At 60.2% G+C, this 16,487-nt stretch overlaps 1 protein-coding gene across 4 annotated transcripts; it reads right to left on the minus strand.

The window, feature by feature from the left end:
• Positions 1-4,942: 4,942 nt before the first annotated feature.
• Positions 4,943-15,240, minus strand: GFUS (GDP-L-fucose synthase). 4 transcript variants are annotated; one of them, XM_090040790.1, is made up of 11 exons: positions 15,218-15,240; positions 13,942-14,104; positions 11,944-12,058; positions 10,399-10,527; positions 9,198-9,271; positions 8,897-9,030; positions 7,994-8,058; positions 7,605-7,671; positions 7,295-7,374; positions 6,019-6,118; positions 4,943-5,623 (listed from the first exon to the last, which is right to left on the minus strand). In XM_090040790.1, exons 2-11 carry the CDS (start codon positions 14,091-14,093, stop codon positions 5,568-5,570), a joined length of 972 nt encoding a protein of 323 aa, XP_089896916.1. In that variant the 5' UTR covers positions 14,094-14,104; positions 15,218-15,240; the 3' UTR covers positions 4,943-5,567. The 4 variants fall into 4 exon arrangements, with proteins under 4 accessions (XP_089896916.1, XP_089896913.1, XP_089896915.1 ...); XM_090040787.1 differs by lacking the exon at positions 15,218-15,240 and adding an exon at positions 14,844-14,998; XM_090040789.1 differs by lacking the exon at positions 15,218-15,240 and adding an exon at positions 14,803-14,971.
• Between the last annotated feature and the right edge of the window lie 1,247 nt (positions 15,241-16,487).

Genomic DNA, 16,487 nt, shown 5'->3' on the forward strand with positions numbered 1-16,487 from the left:
GAGATCATCAAATCCAGCCCCCCGCCCAAAGGGCAGGAAGTCAGCTGGGGTCACAGGATCCCAGCAAGATAAGCATCCAATTTACTCTTGAAGATGTTCAATGTGGGTGCTTGAACCACCTCCACTGGCAGATGGAGCCAATTTCCCAGCCAGCGGATCGTGGTGGAGCCAAGGCCACAACTGGCCAGTTTGGCCAAGAGGTGATCGTGGGATACCAGATCAAAAGCTTTTTTGAAGCTTATATGACATCAATCTCTTCTCCCTCGTCCAGGTGATAGGTCCCCTGGTCGTAGAAGGAAATGAGATTGGTCAAACAAGACCTACCCGCAACAAACCCGTGCTGGCTGTCCCTTAGGATGTTAGCCTGGGCCAGTCCCTCAAGGATGGCCTCCTTAATGAACTTTTCTAAGATCTTCCCCAGGATAGAAGTCAGGCTGATGGGCCTGTAGTTAGCCGGATCCACTCTCCTCCCTTTCTTGAAGATCGGCACCACATTGGCCTTCTCCCAGTCTTCGGGCACTACACCAGAGCGCCAGGAGCTCTCGAAGACCCGTGCCAGGGGCTGGGCTATGACGCTCGCCAGCTCCTTGAGTGCCCTGGGGTGCAGGTTGTCAGGGCCGGCTGACCTGAAGGTATCCAGCTTCTCAAGGTGTCCCTTCACGAGGTCAGCATTGATGGGGGGTAGGGGATCTCCCTCACCCAGATTTCCCTGTCCCATAGCAGGCATGGGCGTCCCGTGTGACTGATGAAAGACTGACGCAAAGTACCTATTTAATAGGTTGGCTTTTTCCTGGGCGTCAGTTGTCAGTTGCCCCATCTGGTTTAGCAGGGGTCCAACATTGCCCTTGCTTTTCCTCCGGCTCCCCACAGATCTGAAAAAGGACTTTTTGTTGTCCTTGATGCCTGAAGCTAGTTGGAGTTCAGTTGCAGCCTTGGCTTTCCTGGTTTGCTCCCTGCAGGACCGGACCAGCGCGGAGTAATCCTCCTTGGAGGTGAATCCCATCCTCCATCCTTTGTAGGCTTTCCTTTTTAGCCTCAGGAGGTCTGCTAGGTCTCTGGAGAGCCAGGGGGGCTGCTGTGCCTTCTTGCTGCCTTTCCTCCGTGTTGGAATAGATTTAGCTTGTGCACTGAGGATCGCTTCCTTGAGAAGAGTTATCCTGGCGCATGTCCCCAAGGGGCCGGGGGGAGGTTATGCTCAGGGGCAACCAACACGGGTTCATCAGTGGCAGGTCCTGTCAGACCAACCTGGTGGCCTCCTACGACCAGGTCACCAAATCCTTAGACGGGGGTAGCAGTGGACATTGTCTTCCTGGACTTTCGGAGGCCTTCAACACTGTCTCTCTCCCCATTCTCGTTAAGAAACTGGGGGCTGTGGTGTCGACACCTGCACAGTCAGATGTGTCGCCGACTGGCTGGAGGGCCGTGTGGCGGGCCAGTAGGGGGCGCTCCTGCGTTGAGCCGCCCACCTCCCTGCACCCGACCACCTTCCCGGCTCTGAGTGCCTCCCCGGGGCGCCTCGCATCCGGCCGACCCTTTCCTGGAGCAGACTCGCTAGCCTGGGGGTAATGTTGCTGCCACCACCCCAGGAAGGGACTGTCTCAGCCCTGTGTCCTTGGGGAAACACAGGCCTAATGTCCGATGGGTACTCGACCCAGTACAGGCACTCGGGGCACTTCCCCAAGTCAGGGGCAAAAAGGAAAGTCTCCCTCAGTCCGCAGACCTAAGGAGTCTCTTAGGCATAATTTAGACCCACCCCTCAATAAGTCTCCCACACCGGTCACAAAGGAGAATTTTATTGGTTACAGGGGTAGGGTGAACTAGGGTACAGGATTGAGCAATAACTTAGAAATCCTAAAGAGCAAACAGTGTGGCTGCGGTAGCCTTTTGATCACGCATCTGCGTTACTGCCAGCTAGATCTCTACCCAGATCTCCAGTAGCTGACTCACAAGCATCTTCCAAAGGCCGGTGAAGTTCCCCTCTGGAGGCAGGTGGTTTCTAGCTTGTGAGTTTGGGGGAGAGAGCCAGTTTGAGATGGTAAAGCTCCTCTGAGTCCCCCGCATGGCTGCTGCCCCCTCCTCCTGGGCAGTCTTAACTCATAGCCCCTGTGACCTCGTTCACCTGGTCCAGTGGAGGCCAGCTCTGGTTGGCTCTCGGCCAACCAATTTGAAATACATCACTCGTTGCCGGGCAGACTCCAGCCCACCAGGCAGATGCCCCTCACCCAGGTAGGTGATACCAGTCATGTCGGCAGAGGGAGCAGGTTTCCCCCTCCCTCAGGACTGCAGCCAACTCAGGTTACCTAAAGAGACAGGGTAAGAGTGTGTCTCCTCCGCTGGGCCCAACCTAATCAAATGGTCACAGCACAGAGATTTTGGGGAGAAACCAAGGTGGCTTTCTGCCACAGGACGCACCCAGAGAGCGGTGGTGGACGGGTCATGTTCGACCCGGAGGGACGTGGGCAGTGGGGCCCCCAGGGCTCGGTCCTCAGGCCCGCACTGTTCAACATCTTCATCAGGGACTTGGACGAGGGGGTAAAAAGCACCTGCTCAAATTTGCTGATGACACTAAGATGTGGGGGGGCGTGGGCACGCTAGAAGGGAGGAACAGGCTGCATTCGGACCTAGACAGGTTACAGGGGTGGGTGGATGAGAACAGGATGGGATTCAACACTGACAAGTGCAAGGTGCTGCACCTCAGGAGGAACAACCGGCACCATACCTACAGGCTGGGGAACTCCCTTCTCATCAGGGCAGAGGCAGAAAAGGATCTGGGGGTCATTATTGACTCCAAGATGAACATGGGCCAGCAGTGTGGGGATGCAGTGAGGAAGGCCAACCGCGCCTTGTCGTGCATCCGCAGATGCATCTCGAGCAGGTCCAGGGAGGTGACCCTCCCCCTCTGTGCGGCACTGGTCAAGCCGCAGCGGGAGTTCTGCGTCCAGGTCTGGGCGCCGCACTGCAGGAGGGATGTGGACAGCATGGAGAGGGTCCAGAGGAGGCCACTCGTATGATCGGGGGCAGCAGGGCAGGCCCTACGAGGAGAGGCTGCGGGACCTGAACCTGTTCAGCCTCCACAAGAGAAGGCTGAGGGGGATCTAGTGGCCTGTTACAAACTAGTCAGGGGGGACCAGCAGGCACTGGGGGAGTCCCTGTTCCCCTGAGCACCGCCAGGAGTGACCAGAAATAACGGTCACAAGCTGGCAGAGGGGAGATTTAGGCTGGACATCAGGAGGTGCGACTTCCCGGTCAGGGCGGCTAGGGTCTGGGACCAACTTCCAAGAGAAGTGGTGCTGGCTCCTACCCTGGGGGGCTTTAAGAGGAGGCTAGACAATCACCTTGCCGGGGTCGTTTGACCCCAGTACTCTTTCCTGCCATGGCAGGGGGTCGGACTCAATGATCTGTTCAGGTCCTTTCCGACCCTAGAAACTATGAAACTATGAAGCCCCTTGCCCATGCAAGGAAGAGAAGCTGCAGGAAACGAGTGAGGGCTGCGAGCTTTAATAAGGATTAGGGGTTATGTAACAGGGGGCCTACTCTGGGCCAATCTCACTATGGCCTGCCCACCTGTTTCTGGGCTAACTGCCCGCCTTCTGGCCTGCCATGCCTTGTTGAAATTAATTAGTTAATGAAATAATTAAGCAGGAGGCTGCCAATTTCCCACCCCGATGCCAAGGGGTGCTATCTGCGGCTCCGTACCTCCCCTACACCGCAGCCCAAGCCTCGCAGATATTATTTGTAAATTCCTCTTTATGTTGGGGTCTAGGCCACTGTGGGCCTACCCTCTTTTTTCTCTCTCTAGGTAGGCTTGTCAGTCAAAAAATCCAAAAACCCACTAATCAGGGTTTGATTCCCAGGCTCTAGTTCTCAAAGAAAACCCTCACTCGGGACTTTCCAGGGCTGTTGGTTGGCAAGGGCAGTTCCCCTTTTTATTTTCCTCTTTGCATTTCAGCAAACAGCAGCAAAGGTTACAGGTTACTATTAAAGTCCTCTTGATACCACATCGGACGAGGGACCGTGTCAATCCGTGGGGGTCTCTGGGAAAAGGAATCCGGGGGCAACAGGGACGTGCTGGGTTCCTGTCTGAAACCTCTGGGTTGCTCTTGCGAGCCGTGGAGACGTTTACACGCTCTGCACTGCTCGTGTTGTGTGGCACTGCAGCTGAGTATTGTTGCCCGAGGGTTGCCTGAGGCTGAGCTCGGGCTGCAGCTCTGCTTCCCGTCCTCGGTGCTGGTGGCGATGCGACGTTCCTCCGGCCACATCAACTGATACGGGAGGCCGATTCAATCCGAATTACACCCAGTAGCACAGTTGGGGGGTTAACCAGTTGGGCAGGCGTGCCACAAAGTAGCCCTGCACCCTTCCCATGTGCCACTCTCATCCCTCCCCCACCACCAGATCTGCTGCTCTGCTTTCTGCTCCCTGCCCAATCTCTCTCACACATTGCCTGTACCAGTTGTGGCATGCAGGGGCTAGACTGGCTGGCCCCGGACCCGTGTGGACAGAAGGGAGATCCGTCAGAGAATGGTTTCAGTGGCGACCCTAATGCTCCTATGAGGACCCCAGGGATGGACAGACCACAGTCATGCAAGAGTTTCCCTGTTCCCTGCTCCGCTGAGAGTTATCTCAAGGGCTTGACAGGCAACCTATACAACCTGAAATGCAGAAGCCTGTGGGTGGGGGCTGAAATGTGCCTTTACTACGGGGACAGACACAGCAGCAAGGAGTCCTGCGTGGTCTCTGCTGTACGTGGGCACCCTGTTCCAATAAACCAGTCTATGGATCGGAGGAAATTGCTTTAGCTCATCTTATTCTTCTCCAGACACAATAGCCAACGGCCTTCAACAACCATCCTGGGTGTAACAGGGACAAGGCAGGAAAAGCTGTGGCCACGAGGGCCCCACTGAACCAAACTGGGTGCCAGAGAAGCTAGAAAGTGAATGCATCTGCTTCTAGGACACCAAAGCCACAAAGCATTGGCCCTGATTTATTCAGCATCTGAATTACACTTGATCGCAGCTTAGTACATTTGCCGTTTCACAGTGGGGGACAGAAGCGCCGGCAGGGAAGAAGGGCTGGGAGCAGACAGGACACAAACTGGGCCCTGGCGCCTCTGGAAATGCCCAGCAAGCGGAGTAGGAGCACTGGGCACTCGCCAGCCTCCCGCCACCCGCTCTCCCAGCACAGCCCTTTTGTAGACAAGTCTCCTCCGCCGGAGCTAGACCAGGCCGTCACTGTCTCCCTCCCACGCTGCAGCTCCCGGGCTCCTGGCCGCAGCAAGAGCTTCGAGGCAAGCACGCAGGGTCTGATCTGGCCCAGGAGAGGCTGTCCCCACCACCCCCGGCCTTCTGGTCTCCTCATAGTGCAAGTCTCGTGCTGGCAAAGTGTACCCTAAGCTGGCCCCGGGGAAGAGGAGCACCGCCACCCTTAAATCACTGAATTCTCACCCTGTGATGCCTCTCCTGCCACCCTCCCAAACGCCCTGATCGGTTTGTCTCATCCTCTGCCCCTGCAGAGAATGCCCTGAGTGTAAGAGGTGGCGGCCAGGGCCCCGCTGGCCCCAGGGCCGGTCACTTCCTGGCGACGGCGTAGTTGGCGGTGAACCAGTCGCAGGTTTCCTTCACGGCTGCAAGGGAAGAGAAGGCAAGGGAGAGGCTGTCAGAGGGACCGTGCCACCCAGCCCACAGCAAAGCCCTTGAGCCAGTGCTGCAGCAACACCAGGTGCTCAGCGCTGCACAGGGACCTCCAGGGACGGGGATGGACACAAGGACACGGAGCAATTGCGGGGTCTCCTCCCCCGTGGCCCCTCCAAGCCCACCTGCACACCCCATGGCACCGCTGCCCTACCCGGGCATGCTGCCCGCTGCGGGGGCTGCATCGGGGCTGGGGTCCAGCCCCCACTAGAGAGAGAAAGGCTTCCCCAGAGCCTCCACGGGCGGAGGTGGGATCGGATACACCCACGACTGCTGCTGGGGAGGAGCAGCACCGCAGAGGCTCCCTTTGCCCACCCAGCGTCCTCACCTTGCCGGAAGGGCGTGAAGCAGAAGCCAGGCAGGTACCGCCTCAGCTTGCTGTTGCTGGCTGTTTTCTTGAACTGCCCGTCCGACTTCGTCTCATCGAACTGGACGTGGCAGGGATTAAAGGCAAACACGCAGGAGAGCGGGCCCCGGGGCCAGGGCAGGACAGCGAGGGGCAAAGGTCTGCGTGTCCCACTGCAGGGGTGTCACAGCAGCTTAGAGCATGACTGGAGTTTGCAGCCAGTCGCTCCTGAGACCGGCATCCTGGGCTGCATTAGCTGGCCTATTTGTTCCCTTCAGACGTGGGCTTAGCCCACCAGCTCACGTAGCCCCCCCGCCTGGTCTGAGGGAGGGGGCAACAGATTTTGGGGGGCTATGTTAGTAGGAGCAGCAGATGGAGGGCAGTGATCCCTCCCCTCTATTCAGCACTGGGGAGGCCACATCTGGAGTCCTGTGTCCAGCTGTGGCCCCCGCTACAGAAAGGATGTGGACATGTTGGAGAGAGTCCAGTGGAGGGTGATGAAAATGGTTGTGGGGCTGGGGGACAGGACTGGTGAGGAGAGGCTGGGGGACCTGGGCTGATTGAGTCTGGAGAAGAGAAGACCGAGGGGGATTGAACAGCAGCCTCCGCCTCCCTGCAGGGGGGCTGCACAGAGGACGGAGCTGGGCTGGTCTCAGTGGGGGCAGATGGCAGGACAAGGAGCAATGGGCTCAAGCTGCAGCATGGAAAATTGAGGTTGGATATTAGGAAATAATTTCTCACTAAACACTGGACCAGGCTACCCAGGAAGAGGGTACAATCTCCATCCTTGGAGGTTTTGAAGACCCAGGTGGACAAATCCTTGTCTGGGATGATGCAGTTGGGGCTGGTCCTGCTTGAAGCAGGGCTTGGACTAGATGTGACCCCTGAGCTCCCTTCACACTCGTTTTCTACAATGCTATGGCAGCTGGGCTGTTAACCAGCTGCTGGGTCCCCACCTGCGCAGGGCAGGGTGAGAGGCCACGGGGAGGCGGGTGCAAGAGGCTAAGACGAGCCCTAGCTTCTCATGCTGCAGTAGCCCCCAGTGGAGCGTGGGCTAAGACCGATGGAGGGAGGTCTCCAGGTCTGCACAGCGGAGGAGGGGAGCCCCCGTGTCTGCAGGATGTGCTGGGACCTGAGCCCGAGGGGTTAGGCTCTCCCAGTCCTTTCCTTCCCCCCGGGCCAGGCACAGAGCCAGAGGGCCGACAGGCACCGGGGCCTCCGTGCTGCGGTTTGGATCCCGAGCCGCACAAAAGGATACGACCAGCCCCCCCGTGAAGTCCATGGCTTCCACGATGGCTTCAGCAGCTTCCCGGATGGAGACCTCGTCCTCTTCCCCCACTGGACAGCCAGCGGCATGAGGCTCGTGCGGCTCTCCCGCCCTTGCCCCATCCCCGCCGATCCCATGGCCCCCCTGCACGTGGTGGCCTGGGGCCCCGTGGAGATATGGGGGTGCAGGCTCCCACCCCACCACTGCAGCTTGAGTCAGCTTGGAGCGGTTGCTGCCAAGAGACCCCTTGGGCACCCCCTGCTACTGGCAGCAAGGGGGTGGGAAGAACCAGGGGCCTTACCCGAGAGGATGATGGGCTCCACCTCGTCGTATTCCCGGAGCACCCAGAGGAAGAGCCGGGCCAGGTCCTGCATGCACGAAGGGGCTAGGCTCAGGCTCTCGGCCCACAAATGCCCCTGGCAGAGGGCAGAGGCCCGGCCAGGGTCCCTAGCCACTGGGTAGCTGCAAAGGGCTGGATGGCTCTTATCAGGGCACACTGACCCTTCCCCCTGGACCTGGAGCCTGGGTCGGGGACCTGCCTGCAGAGACCGGGGTTTCTGGCCCACCCGTGGCACCAGCCCCCTCCACATCCCGCCGATCTCCCAAACGTGACACTTGGGGGTCCGAGATGTGTGCCAGGACCCCACCCCTCACCCCAGCCAGGCCTGGCTCCACAAAGCAAGCACGTACCAGCGAGTAGATGAACTGTCTCCGGGGCTTCCCCGTGCCCCACACGGTGAGAGCGGTGCCCGTTTCTGCAGGATGGTCAAGAGCGGTGGTCAGCAAGTGCCTCCCCCACGCCCTCTGGTCCCAGTCCCACCCCCGCTAAAGGGATCCCCTGCCACCCCATGGGCTGACCACATCCAAGATCCACCTTAGTGCATTGCTAGACCACCCCCATCCTATACCCAGTGGTGCTGTGCTGTTCTCCAACAGGCCGCTGTCCTCCCCCCAGAGGCAGCTGCATTTCCGCAGCGATGCACGGGGATTTGCGCTGGCAGAAAAGCACCTTGCCCTCAGCGGCTGTTCCAAGCCTGGGCCTCCCAAACCGGGAGCTTCGGAGGTCCACGCTCAGCGCTTGTTCACCGGTTCTCACCGCTGCAAACAGGGCAGCATCCTCTGAAAGCACGGCCAGGCATGCCCTGGGCTGCACCAGCGAAGCACAGGCACTTTCAGCAGCAAGTGCCCTTGGTACGCAGTTCCCAGCGGCAGCAGGGTGCTCGCTGGGCGAGCCAAGAGGATGGACCAAAGCCAGACCTGAAGGGCCCTGGAGCGGTGCGCCTGCAGACGGGCTGCAATCGGACAGCAGGCGCCGGCACAGTGTCACCTCCGCGGTGCAACAGCGGCCTGGGCCAGACCGGGGTTTGCAGGGCACGCACCTTGCAGCCACCTGCTTCACAGGCTCTTTGCTACCTCCAGCCAGCGGAGGGGAGGGAGTAAAGCTCTGCAGCCACAGAAACTGATCCAGCCCCGGGGCGGAACGAGGCAGCTGCCCGAGGGCCCACAACACCGCGGTCTGGAAGCTCAGGGCTGCTTCGCCGGAGCAGAAGAGTTCCCCTGGCTCGTCGCCCCTTCTCCAGCCCCGCCACTTACTCTTGGCCGTGTAGACCTTGTGGATGAGGCCGGGCAGCACATGGCCGTCCTCGATGTTGAAGTTGTCGTGAGGCCCGAAGACGTTGGTAGGGATGACGGCGGTGAACCGGCAGCCGTGCTGCTCAAAGTACCCCCTGGGGGAAAGGGGCGGCAGGGGTCACCACCCCGCGGGACGCACCACAGCCTGGGGGCTCCTGCTGCATCCGCGCACTGGAGCTTGCCCGGCTCTTCCAGCCAGGCTCGGCGGAGCGGGCTGGGGCCGGCCAGCCCCGGGTCCCTGCAGGGCACAGCACGGCCCTACCTGTTCTGGACGTCGATCATCCTCTTGGCGTAGGAGTAGCCAAAGTTGGAGGTGTGTGGGGGCCCGTTGTGGATCTGGGAAACAGAGGAGGCAGCTGGGAAAGCATCACCCGCCTGGCAGCAACGGGGCTGAGAGCTGAGCCCAAGGGGACAGGAGCCCCTAGAGAGCCTGGATGCAGGAGCTCGGCGGGACAGGAGGAATCATCCTGCCTGCAGCTCCAGGCATCAGACGACCCGGCCAGGTGCTTGTCCAGCCTCCTCTTAGAGGCCCGCAAGGTAGGGGAGAGACCACCACCCTTGGAAGCCCAGTCCAGATTTTGGCAACCCTAAGCATGATGTTTTTCCTGATGTCTAATCTTAATCTGCTCTCCAGTCGGGTCTTGAACACCTCCAAGGATGGAGAGTCCACCACCTCTCCAGGTCACCCATTCCAGGGCTTCACCACCCTCCTGGTGAGGAAGTTTTCCCTAATATCCAACCTCAACTTCCCTTGCTGCAGCTTGAGCCCATTGCTCCTTGTCCTGGCATCTGCCCCCACTGAGACCAGCCCGGCTCCATCCTCTGTGCAGCCCCCCTGCAGGGAGGTGACGGCTGCTGTTCAATCCCCCTTGGTCTCCTCTTCTGCAGACTCAGTCAGCCCAGGTCCCCCAGCCTCTCCTCACCAGTCCTGTCCCCCAGCCCCACAACCATCTTCATTGCCCTCCACTGGACTCTCTCCATCTTGTCCACATCCTTTTTGCAGTGGGGGCCCACAGCTGGACACAGGATCCAGATGTGGCCTGACGGCCTGCTGTGAAAACCCAGGGTTCCCAGAAATGGCTCTCCTCACCAGGCTGTCACTGCTCCCCGGGGAGCTCATGGACCACATGGACCCCACTGGAGCCCCAAGGCACAACTTTGTCCTTCCCACCGAGCCCAGGGGGAAGGGAATCACGCAATCATAGAAAATTGGGGCTGGAAGGGACCATATCAAAAGCCTCGCTAAAAACCAAGCTATTCCACATCCACTGGTACAGAAGGGTCGAGCTGAGGAGCTGATGTGCCCTGTTGCAGCATCCGACCCATACAGCTGGCGTCCTTACACCCAGCTCCCCCCCGGCAGCGGGGACGGTCCCTCTGCCAGTGCTCCCCGCTTGCGCGCAGCCTCAGGGCGGGCAACGGGGACGGTGAGCATGGAGCAAGCGGTGCCGGCAGGGCCTTACCATGGTCTCGTCGATGGGGTAGCTGGTCTTGTCAGGGAAGATGCAGGTGGAGAGGCACGAGACCACTTTCTGGGCCCCGAGCTCGTACGCTGAGTGCAGCACGTTGTCGTTGATGTGGACGTTCCTCCTCTGGGAAGACAAGCCTGGTCAGGGACCAGGAGAGAGGCGGTACCCAGCTCCTGGGGACCCATCCAGCCCACAGCCTCTGCGGGGCAGACAGGCCCTGGGGTCGGATGCTGCTCCCCTGCCAGCCTCAACGCTGGAGGGCTCCAGCCTGACCCCGGGGATTAGCTGCAAGACTTTGGCCAGGACTTTGCTTGCCCTACGGCAGCGGAGCAGGGAGCTGGCCCTGGGCACAGACATGCCAGCCAGACCTGCCGCACAGGACCCCAGGGCTGGGACGGCTCTTGGGGGTATGCAGCTTGACCTCCTGCACTTAGGGGCTGGTCCTAGACTGCCACACAGGCATACCGCAGTGGGGCTGGAAGGGACCTGTGGGGGTCCCAGAAGCCGGAGACACCCCCACGGCAGAGCACGGGCATCGCTGCGCCTATCTCATCCCTGCCCAGTGCCTGTCCACCCTCTCCTCGACACCTCCACCGCCGGAGAGCCCCCCTCTCCCCTGCTTCGACAGCGAAGAAGTGTTTCCTGATCTCCAACCAACACCTACTTCATCGCAACTTCAAGCCATGGGTCCAGGTCCTGCTCTCTGCAGCAAGAGAGAAGAGGTGCTTTCCCTCTTCTGTGCGGCAGCCCTTCAGGGATTTGCAGACTGCTCTCATGTCCCCCCGCTGAACATGCTCAGCTCCTCCAGCCTCCCCTCGTGTGACTTGCTTTCCAAGCCCTTTGTGTGTCCCCAGGTCCTGGTTGTCACTGCCCCCCGGGGAGCCCAGCTGCCTTCTCCCTACTTTCAGACTTGCTGAATGCACCCCCGGGCCCTGCTCCCCAAGGCACAGCCTGTGCCCTGGGCTACAAGCGGGCAGCTGCTGGCTCACAGCCCCATGGAGGGGATGCACGGGCAGCAGGGAGGGCCGGGGAGCCTGGATGCTGCCCAGCCAAGGGCTGCAGGACCACAGGTCCTACGCCTACGCAGGAGCAAGTTGCCTTTGGTATGAGCCTGCGTGCCACGAAAACTACAGGTCCCAGAATGCAATGGTGCTTCCACAGTCAAGGGAAGGCGGCTCAGATGGGGAGCAATGCACGCTGGGACTTGTAGGCGTCACAGGCTGCTGAATAAAGGGACAACAGGACAGCAGGTCATTTAACCCCCTCCCCTCCTCCCCACACTGAGCTGTGCTGGTGAGGGGGTCAGACAGGTCCCTACAGGGCGCCACAAAACGAGGGGTTAATGCCTTTATCCAGCCATTTAATAAACCGAAGGGACCTGGACTCCAGCTCTGCCACCGATTCACTGTGTGACCCTGGGCACATCACTTCTCCTTGCCTCAGTTTCCCTAGGGTGAAATCAGAGCTAACCTGGGGCTACAGAGGCATAGTCCACTGACGCCTGCACAGTGCAACGGGAAGGTTGGCCGTGTCCCTTACCCAGAAATCCAGGTTGTACTTGATGTTCTTGAAGAGGCCGCCCACCATGGCTGCCAGGTGGATGACGTGGGTGGGCCTGTGCTTTTCAAACAGGGCTTTGGTCTCTGCTGCGTTCCTACAGAGGGAGAGAAAAGACCACACAGCAGCTCTGAGCCACGTCTGAGGGAACTTGCAGGCCCCCTCGCAAGGGCTGTCAACCGGGGAGGCGAGGTGACATGGCCAAGGTCATGCAGGGAGGCTGTGGCAGGGCTGGGATTTGAACTCAAGTCTCCCAAGTCCTTAGCTAGTGCCCTAACCACCGAGTGGGAGCTGGTCTCTTGGCCACAAGTGTCTGGGATGAGACGGGAGTGGGTCTGGCAGGTACCCGGCCACCTTCGCTGAGCATCGACCTCACAGCTGGTTGGGGAACAAGGCTGCTGGCAGCAGCTGGCCCTGGCCAGGCTCTGGGAATAACACCAGCAGCAAAGGAGCCCACTGCGTCCACCAGGCCCTAGCTGGCTGACCTAAAAGCCTCCCAAGAGAAGCAGGAAATGTTGCGTCAGGAACCAGCTACGCTGCCTGCCAGCTGGGCCCAGGTTTTATTTGCACCTCCGCGCCCAAATCCTCCCTCCCCTCCCCCCCGGTGCTGTGCAAAGGGCATGGGACATGATGGCTGCAGATCAAACTGCTCCTGGAGTTTCCTCCACGGGATGTTTGCTCTGCTCTAACGAATGGCACACTGCTTCTTTTCAACAGCACAAGCTTTTATCCACCTGCTGCCCAGCACAGAGGCCCGATCCAAGCGAGGGGTTGTGCTGTCAGGGAAACCGAGGCCCAGAGAGGTGACGGCCAGGTGACTTGCCAGGGCTGCCGGCAGAGTCAGTGTCAGAGGCAGCACAACCCGGACCCCGCTACCAGTGACGGGCCACTAACGTGAGCCCAGAACAGGACCACAGCAACCGCAGCACAGAAGAAGAACCGGTTTTCTGCCTGACAAAGACCTCTTTGTTCTGCACAGCCATCACAAAGACACAGGCAAAGGTCCGGGAGACCCACTGCATGGACCTGCCCGGCCTGGGGACTCTGGGGCTGTCTCTCCTGCTGAAAGAGCCAGGCTCTAGCAGGCACAGGGCCCAACACGACCCCTGGGTGTGCAAATACGAGGCACGGGATAAACCCAGAGACTGCAAACAGGAATCTCGCGAGTTAACAGCATCCTGGTGCGGGCCGCCTGAGATCTCTGCGACAGAAGAACTGCTCTAAGTGTCGTCTAAGAAACGAGTGCTAAGAGCCGGCCGAGGGAGGCCGGCTGTCAGTCTAGGGGAGGCTGAACCCACTGCTCCATGCAAAGACCAAGGGTGCCCAGACCCCCGAGCTCAGTGCTCTGCCTCCCTCCCGCAGAGGGGCTCAAGAACCAGAAGCTCCCGGTGCCCTTGGTCCCCTGGCCTGACTTCTCCTCGAACACAGCTCCCTGCGGATCAGCCCCAGCAGATCCGGACGGCCTCTCCAGCTGAGCTGAGGTTGATGCAGCGCGCTTTCCTCCCCTGGCCCCAGGCAAAGCTGCCGCATGCAAGGTGGCTGCCGTGGGCTTCCCTACCCCAAGTGCCCAAGTGAATAAGGGACGCACGACATTCGTTCAAATCAGGCACAGAGACGCTCCAGCCTCTCGACCCGGGCCTGCCGAGCCCCCTGCGATCCCAGTGCTGGGGCTGCTCTTCCCCCTGGCTCCGCATCTGCCTCTGGACCTGGGGCAAGGACCGTGCTTCTCGCCCCGACCCACAGCACCGAAGTGCCCGTGCAGCTCTGCAGAAGCACCCTGCACCCTCCAGCGGGCAGGCCTGGGCTCTAGCACGCAGGCAGGCAGCTTTGCACGGAGATTTGGGAGAGGATGCTGCTATGATGCATGCACAGGTCTCTCGGGCTAGTGAGGGACCGTTGCCCTGCCAGGCCGCCCCAAACCAGGCAGCACCAGGACGTTTCTGACAACCGCGGGGTCCAGCAGGACGAGAACTCGCTCACGTTAAGTCGGCGTCCTTGGAGGACACGAAGATCCACTGCTCATCCGGCCGGCCCTCCCCATCCGCCACGACCTTCTCGATGGCTCGCCCCACCAGCCCGGTGCCGCCCGTCACCAGGATGCGCCTCGGCTTCGCTCCGGCCGGCTCCGCCATGGCTGCAGGACCTGCGGGGTGGGAGAGGAGAGGAGAGGAGTGAACCAAAGCTCTCATAAGACTTGCACTGGATCGGTGCTGGAAAACAGCCCGGCCGGGCAGAGGTGATGGGGTACAAGTGAGCCTGTCAGGGTTAGCAAGCCCGGCTTTCCCCTTCCATGCTGGGACTAGAGCCTCATCTGTAGGCTCACAGGGGATGGGGACCAGCGAAAATGGGCTAGAGGAAGGCCTCCTTGGAGCTGTTGAAGACCCGGGTAGACAAAGCCCTGGCTGGGCTGATGTAGCTGGGGCTGGTCCTGCTTGGAGCAGGGGGCTGGACTAGATTTGACCCCCTGAGGTCCCTTCCAGCCTTATCTTCTAGGATTTCTAAGACAAAAGGCAGCGTGGAAGGAACCCAGCTTCAATTCAGACCAGCGACAGCAAGCGGTCAGGTCATCTGACCCGTGCAACGAGTCGCTGGGTCTCAGCGGAGCCATCCGCAGACCTCCCACGCAAGCGATCCACACAAGACATGGTGGAGACTGGCCCAGGTCGGAGGGGACTCCCCAGGGAGGTCTTGGCCGTTCACATACACCGCACGAATGCCCCACGTGCACGTCTACATGACACGCGTGTGCAGAGGGAAAGAACGGGAGGGTGCGCTTTCCCATCTCCTCCCTTTCCCATCTCATCCCAGCTCCTAAATCCTGAGGCAGCCAGGACCCACCACCTTCTTCAACCTCTTGAATGAAATGCACGCCTGCCACGCACAGGACCGAGAGCGGCCCGGAGCCCGCCTGCACAGACGTCCCGGTCCGAGAGCCACGGCCCACTCCTCCCAGACGTGCAGCAAGTCTGTAGTTCAGGGTTTTTGCACTACTGTGCTGTCACTCGCACTTCCTGTTACAGGCAGGATGACATCACTCATCCCCGTTCACGCGATTGGCAGGCTGCAGCAGAAGAGGGGCTGAACAGAAAGGGGCAGGTCCTTTGGGGGGGGACGCCAAGGGAGAAAAGCAAGCTCAGGAGGTGACTCAAGCTACCCCAGAAGGTCCTTACAAACATCATCACCAAGGAAACAGAAACATTTTAGCTTTTAAATAGCTAAAATTCAACATTTCAGAACAACTGTGTGTGTAACACACCTGACGCGCAGCAACACACGCCCAGCTCTCTGCTCTCTCGCTGCAGCAAATGGACTTACCGGGGTAGGACCGCTCCTCCCCCCCGGCCGCTGCAGCGTGGCCGCGCTGCATTTAAAGGCCATGTCAGACGACGGGTGCTTGAAAAAAACAGCTTAAATCTTCCAGCTGCCCATGGGGCTCAAAATGATCCTTGTTTTTAAAACCGGCCGCACTCCGAGCTTGCAAAAGGATGCACGGGGCACAAGCTTCTCCGGGGGATTTGACAGCAGCCTTTAAGTCCCTGCAGGGGGGCTGCACAGAGGGTGAAGCTGGGCTGGTCTCATTGGGGGCAGACGGCAGGACAAGGAGCAATGGGCTCAAGCTGCAGCAAGGGAAGTTGAGGCTGGAAAGTAGGAATGATTTTATCACTAGGAGGGTAGTAAAAAAACAGAGCGGTGGGGGAGTCTCCATCCTTGGAGGTGTTTAAGACCCGGCTGGACAAAGCCCTGGCTGGGATGATGGAGTTGGAGCTGGTCCTGCTTGGAGCAGGGGGGTGGACCAGCTGTGACCCCCTGGGGTCCTGTCAACCCTCATTTTCCAGGCTCGTAGGAGTCTGTGCTGGCGCTGGCACTTAACCCTTTTGCTGGAGTTTTTCAGGTCTCAGACTGGGAGCGTTTGGGCAGCCTATCGTGTCCCAACGCCCGACGCCAAGGAAGACGTTTTCCCAGAGTCTCCAAAAAGACGCATGTAACAAGAGGATGTTCTTGGATTTCCCCCTGCCCCCACCCTCCCCTGTACCGCAGCAGGGGGAGCAAATGGGGAAACCAAGTAGCTTCCATAGGAAAGCTGCAGAAAAGAGAGACGGTGGATCAGGCGCAGACCCGAATGCACAAGCACGGCCCCCTCCCAGCACCCAGAAACTCTGAAGTGTTAATGGGATGCGAAAGCTCCCCCCCGCGAGGCAGAGCCACGGTGCCGTGCCAGGGATCGCCGTGCCAGGGTTCCCTGCCGCGCGCGCCAGCGCTGCCCGCCCCCCCTCGAGCACCTGGCAGGGCCGCGACGTCGCGGCTGCAGGCCGCGGGGCCTTTGCTCCCTGCCACCGGTCCCTTTGCTTTGACCCGCCCGCGGCCCCGCCAGTCCCGGGACCTCCTGCTCAACCCCCTCCGGGCTCTGGCCCAGCGGCCCGCTGACCGCCCGGCGGCGAATCCGGGCCGCCGCGGGACCATCTTCCTGGCCGGGCGGCTCGCCGTTCCAGGACCGCTGTTGCGTGTCTCCCCCTAAACCCGCCCGG

This window comes from Crocodylus siamensis, chromosome 3 (assembly GCF_052110815.1).
Source record: "Crocodylus siamensis isolate JL-2025a chromosome 3, ASM5211081v1, whole genome shotgun sequence".
Taxonomy (NCBI): Eukaryota; Metazoa; Chordata; order Crocodylia; family Crocodylidae; genus Crocodylus; species Crocodylus siamensis.